The following is a 5,478-nucleotide window of genomic DNA, read 5'->3' as shown; positions in this document are numbered from 1 at the left end:
GTAGTAAGGGTAGAGGAGTACTTAAAGGCTTTGCCACATTCTTCACAAATGTAGGGTTTCTCTCCAGTATGAATTCTCTTATGTGTAGTAAGGGTTGAGAACAGGTTAAAAGCTTTGCCACATTCTATGCATTTGAAAGATTTTTTTTCAGTATGTCTTATCTTATGTCTGTTTGAATTTGAAAATTTATGAAAGACTTTCCCGTATTTATCACATTGAAACATTTTGCTCTGGGTAGTTGTACAACAGTGGTTAAGTCCATTATAACCACCTGTGTGCACCTTACACTCATCCACACTTTCACACCATTTTATTAACTGTACATTTCCATGTCCACATTTTTCATATCTTCTAGGTATCATTTTTTGGAAATAATCTTTTATGTTCTGCTCTGGCCAAAGGTCTTGGGCAAAATGAGAACACATAACTGAAAGAAACAATAAAAACACATTGTTTCAATTGCTAGACTCAGATAAATATACTTTACAAACCTAACCTATAAAATGATACAAACTACATAAAATGACATCACAAAATACCTCAAGCTGTAATTTCTTCCTGCACATATAAATGTAACAAAAACATACTAACCAAAATGGCATAAGGTAACTGGTAAGGCAGGTAAATTTAACTCCATCTCAAAAACAATTGAAAAAGAAATAATTAATATTTTGAAGATGTCTTTACTGCTCAATTTAATTTACAGATTTAATGCAATGTTTTTCAAATGACTAACTGCATTTTCAAAGGAATAAAAACAGCAAATTTAAAAGTATATGGAATCCAAACCTACAGTAAAGTACCCAGCAATCTTCAAAAACAGGAACAATGTTAGAGGCATTACCATTTCTGATTTCAAAACACATCAAAAGCTACAGAATTAAAATAATTTGATATGAGTATAAAGCTGAAAAAGTAGACTAATAAAACAGAACACAGCACATATATTATATTAACTTTCACATAATTATTGTAGCATTGTTACTGAAAGCCAATAGGTAAAAGTAATCCAAATTTGTGTCACCAAATTATTCAGTAGACACAAAAATACAGGAATATCACTCAGTTTTCAAAAAGTAGAAAATATTGTAACAACTATTAAGATAAATATTGATGACACTATGCAAAATAAAATGACCCAGTCACAAAAAGACAGAGATTGGATGAGATATATAAAGCAATTATACTCTCAGAAACAGAAAACAGAGCGGTGTTTGAAAAGAACCACAAAATACAAAGAATTGATAGTTGTTTCATGTGTACTGAGATTTAGTTTTGCAAGATAAAAACACTCTAGTGATATGTTGCATAACAATGTCAACATAATTAATAAGACCAAACTGAGTATTTGGAAATACATATATATATACTTTAAGATGGAGTCTCACTCTGTCTCCGAGGCTGGAGTGCCTCCTGGGTTCTAGTGATTCCCCTGCCTCAGCCTACTGAGTAGTTGGTACTACAGGCATGGGCAACCATGCCTGGCTAATTTTTTGTATTTTAGTAGAGACGGGATTTCACCATGTTGGCCAGATGGTCTTGATCTCCTGACCTCGGGATCCACCCACCTCAGCCTCCCAAAGTGCTGAGATAACACGCATCAGCCTGTAGATACACTATGTAAAATAATTTTAATATCAATAACAAACTGAAAAATATAGAGGCATAGTTTTTTTATTCAATTGAAGTTATGAGAATAAAATATATTGTTTTAACTTTAAGATGTATGTAATCTCCAGTTTTTGAGATGATTACAAAGATACTATTTGTAGAAAGTATGCAAAAGAAAGTAAAATATAATCAAAGCATGCCAGTACAAAATTAAATGGAAATTAGGTAAGTAAAATAGGAAACGAGAAAAATATAACTAGTAGAAACATGCAAAACAATAACAATATTAGTGGTAATAACAACTTCATTTCTTTAACCAATCATTTTAAATAGAGATTACTTAATGAAATGTAATCACAGGACTCTGGAAGGTCAAGGTGGGCTGATCACTTGATCCCAAAAGTTCAAGATTATCCTGGGCAACATGGCAACACTATCTCAAAAATAAATGAGGCTGGGTGTGGTGGCTCATGCTTAATCCTAACACTTTCGGAAGCTGAGGCAGGCAGATCACCTGAATTCAGGATTTCAAGACAAGCCTGGCCATCATGGTGAAACCCCATCTCTACTAAAAATACAAAAAAATTAGCTGGACATGGTGGCATGCACCTGTAATCCCAGCTACTCGGGATTACATGCTTGCTTTTTGAAAGCTGAGGCAGGAGAATCACGGAACCAGGAGGTGAAGGTTGCAGTGAGCTGACATCGTGCCATTGCACTCCAGCCTGGGCAAGAAGAGTGAAACTCCATCTCAAAAACAAACCAAATAAAATAAATAGAAATATATATATATATAAAAATTATATAAAGAAAAAGATGGCCAGCTGCGGTGGCTCAAGCCTGTAATCCCAGCACTTTGGGAGGCCCAGATGGGCAGATCATGAGGTCAGGAGATCGAGACCATCCTGGCGAACACGGTGAAACCCCGTCTCTACTAAAAAAATACAAAAACTAGCCGGGGGAGGTAGCGGGCGCCTGTAGTCCCAGCTACTCTGGGAGGCTGAGGCAGGAGAATGGCGTGAACCCGGGAGGCGGAGCTTGCAGTGAGCTGAGATCTGGCCACTGCACTCCAGCCTGGGCCACAGAGCGAGACTCCGTCTCAAAAAAAAAAAAAAAAAAAGAAAAAGACATAGAAAGCCTGAGTGGTTTTTTTAAAAAAGCATACAGTATGCTGCCTACAAGAGACTTACTTTAGCATTGAGTCAAATAGGCTGAAAGTAACAGAATGAAAAAAATGTATATTCCATGAATAGTAACCACAATTGAGTAAGATTGTCATAATTATATTAGACATAATATGCTTTCAGTCAAGTACTTCTACAAGACAAAAATTGATATTATATGATGTTAAAGTGAGTTGATTTAGCAGAAATCTGTAACTATAGTATTTATCTATCTATATGTATATGTGTATATAACATCAGGGCTCCAAAATATATAAAGCAAATATTGATAAAAGTGAAGCAAGATATACATAGCAACATAATGATTGTACATCAAGACCCAGTTTGCAATAATAGAAAATTCAGATAAAATATAACAACCAGAAAACTTAGACAACATTATAGACTATACTGATTATTTTGCATATAGGGAAATACTTAAGAGTGCACAATTTATAAAGAAAAATGGTTTATTTGTCTCACAGCTTAGCAGAGTGTATAAGTGTGTGCCAGCATCTGCTTCTGGTGAGGATTTCAGAAAGCTTAAAATGAAGGTAGAAGGTAAAGAGTAACTGGACATATTATGTGGTAAGAGACAGCGCAAGTGTGAGGTGAAGGAGCCATGTCATTTTAATGAATCAGCTCTTATTTGAATTCATACAGTGAAAACTTTTTGGTTACCAAGGGGATGTACCAAGCCATTCATGAGAAATTTGCCCCTGTGACCTAAACGTGCCCCACCAGGTCCCACAGCCAACACTGAGGATTTATATTGCAGCATGAGGTTTGGGACAACATGGACATCCAAACCATATTATAGACCAACTAGGCTTCACAGACACACACAAAACTCTCCAGTCAAAACCAAGATAATACACAATATTCTTATTTGCATCTAGCATATTCTGTTAGGACATATAACAAGTTTTATTTAATTTAAAAATACTGGCTGGGTGCCAAGGCTCTTGCCCATATTCCTAACACTTTGGGAGATCCATTGGTGTCAAAAGTTTGAGATCAGCCCGGGCAACATAGATCCTAACACTACAAACAAGCAAACAATTAGCCAGACATAGTAGTGCATGTCTACAGTCCTACCTACTCAAAAAACTGAGGTGAAAGAATAATCACTTGAGTCCAGGAGACTGAGGCTACAGTAAGCTAAAATTCTGCCACTGCACTGCAGCCTGGGTGACGGTAAGATCTTGTCTCAAAATAACAACAAATCAATTTTAAAACACCAAAATTTAGCACTGGGTGTTTACTAATAAAACCTGAATAAAACTAGGAATTAAAAGCAAAAGTCAAACTGGCAAATTCAACAATATGTGAATATGAAACACACACTCTTCAACATATTCTTGCTCAGGGGGCAAAAAATTCCATTTTTCAAAGATATCAATACAACCTTCAGTTATAAGCTACAGTAACATAAACAATATGATACTGACACAAAGATAAACAGATGAAAGAACAGAGAGCTCAGAAATGAACCATTTTGTATATGATCAAATGATTTTCCACAAAGTTGCCATGTTTGCAAAATAGAGAAAAATAATCTCTTCAAAAAACAAGGTCAAAACTGATTATCAACACTGATAAAGTTGGCTTATTTTCTTGAATGATACAAAAACATATTTTAAATAAACTACTTAGACATAAAAATATATAAATGGAAAAAAGTATTTATAAATCTATATCCAAAATATGTAACACAGGCCAGGTGCAGTTTCTCAAGCTTGTCATCCTAGCACTTTGGGAGGGCGAGGTGGGCAGATACATGAGGTCAGAAGTTCGAGACCAGCCTGGCCAACATGGTAAAACACCATCTCTACTAAAAATACAAAAATTAGCTTAGCGATGTGGCATGCACATGTAATCCCAGCTACTTGGGAGGCTGAGGTAGGAGAATTGCTTAAACCAGAAGGCAGAGGTTGCAGAGAGCTGAGATTGCACCACTGCACTTTAGCCTGGGCAGCAAAGCAAACCCATGTTTATTGTAACCAGTATTCACAAAAGCCAACAGGTTGAAGCACCCTAGATATCTCTTGATTTATAAACATATTAAAAAATGTAACATATACATACAATGGAATATTATTCCACCTTAAAGAGTATAATCTTGTCATCTTTTTGATGAACTTTGTGAATATTATGTCACCTGAATTAATCCAGTAACAAAATTATGAATACTGTATGATTCCACTTATATGAGGTATCTTAGGTAGTCAAAACAATAAAAACAGAAAGTAGGTTTGTCTGTCAAGGTATGGAGAGAGGGTAAAATGAGCAGTTGTTACTTAATGGGTATTGAATTTAAGTTTTACAAGATGTAAAGTTTCTAGAAGTCTTTTGCATAACAATGTGAATATACTTAACATGCCTGACATGAACAGTTTTTTTTTGAGACGGGGTCTCACTCTGTCACCCAAGCTGGAGTGTAGTGGCACAATTTTGACTCCTTGCAATCTCCCTAGTAGCTGGGACCACAGTTGCACACCACCATGCCTGCCTATTATTCAATTTTTTCATAGAGCGCGGTCTCCATGTTGCCCAGGCTGGTCTCAAACTTTTGGGCTCCAGGGATCCTCTTTGCTTGACCTCCCAAAATCCTGGGATTACGCATCAGTGCCACAATCACACCTGGCCCTGAAATATACACTTCAATAAATTTAAGATGGTAAATTTTATGTTATGTGTGTGT

The 5,478-nt window shown here is 36.0% G+C and overlaps 1 protein-coding gene across 1 annotated transcript in view; it reads right to left on the bottom strand.

The window, feature by feature from the left end:
* The window catches only part of ZNF93 (zinc finger protein 93), a 37,969-nt gene that overhangs the window by 5,970 nt on the left and 26,521 nt on the right, over nt 1-5,478 (bottom strand). Inside the window, exon 4 of the mRNA XM_011963255.1 lies at nt 18-427. Within this exon, the coding sequence (XP_011818645.1) occupies nt 18-427 (410 nt within the window). The remainder of the gene's footprint in view (nt 1-17; nt 428-5,478) is intronic.

Source organism: Colobus angolensis, unplaced genomic scaffold, assembly GCF_000951035.1.
Source record: "Colobus angolensis palliatus isolate OR3802 unplaced genomic scaffold, Cang.pa_1.0 Scaffold608, whole genome shotgun sequence".
Classification (NCBI taxonomy): Eukaryota; Metazoa; Chordata; class Mammalia; order Primates; family Cercopithecidae; genus Colobus; species Colobus angolensis.
The sequence above is the reverse complement of the archived record's forward strand: the minus strand, read 5'-3'. Positions and strand labels throughout refer to the sequence as shown.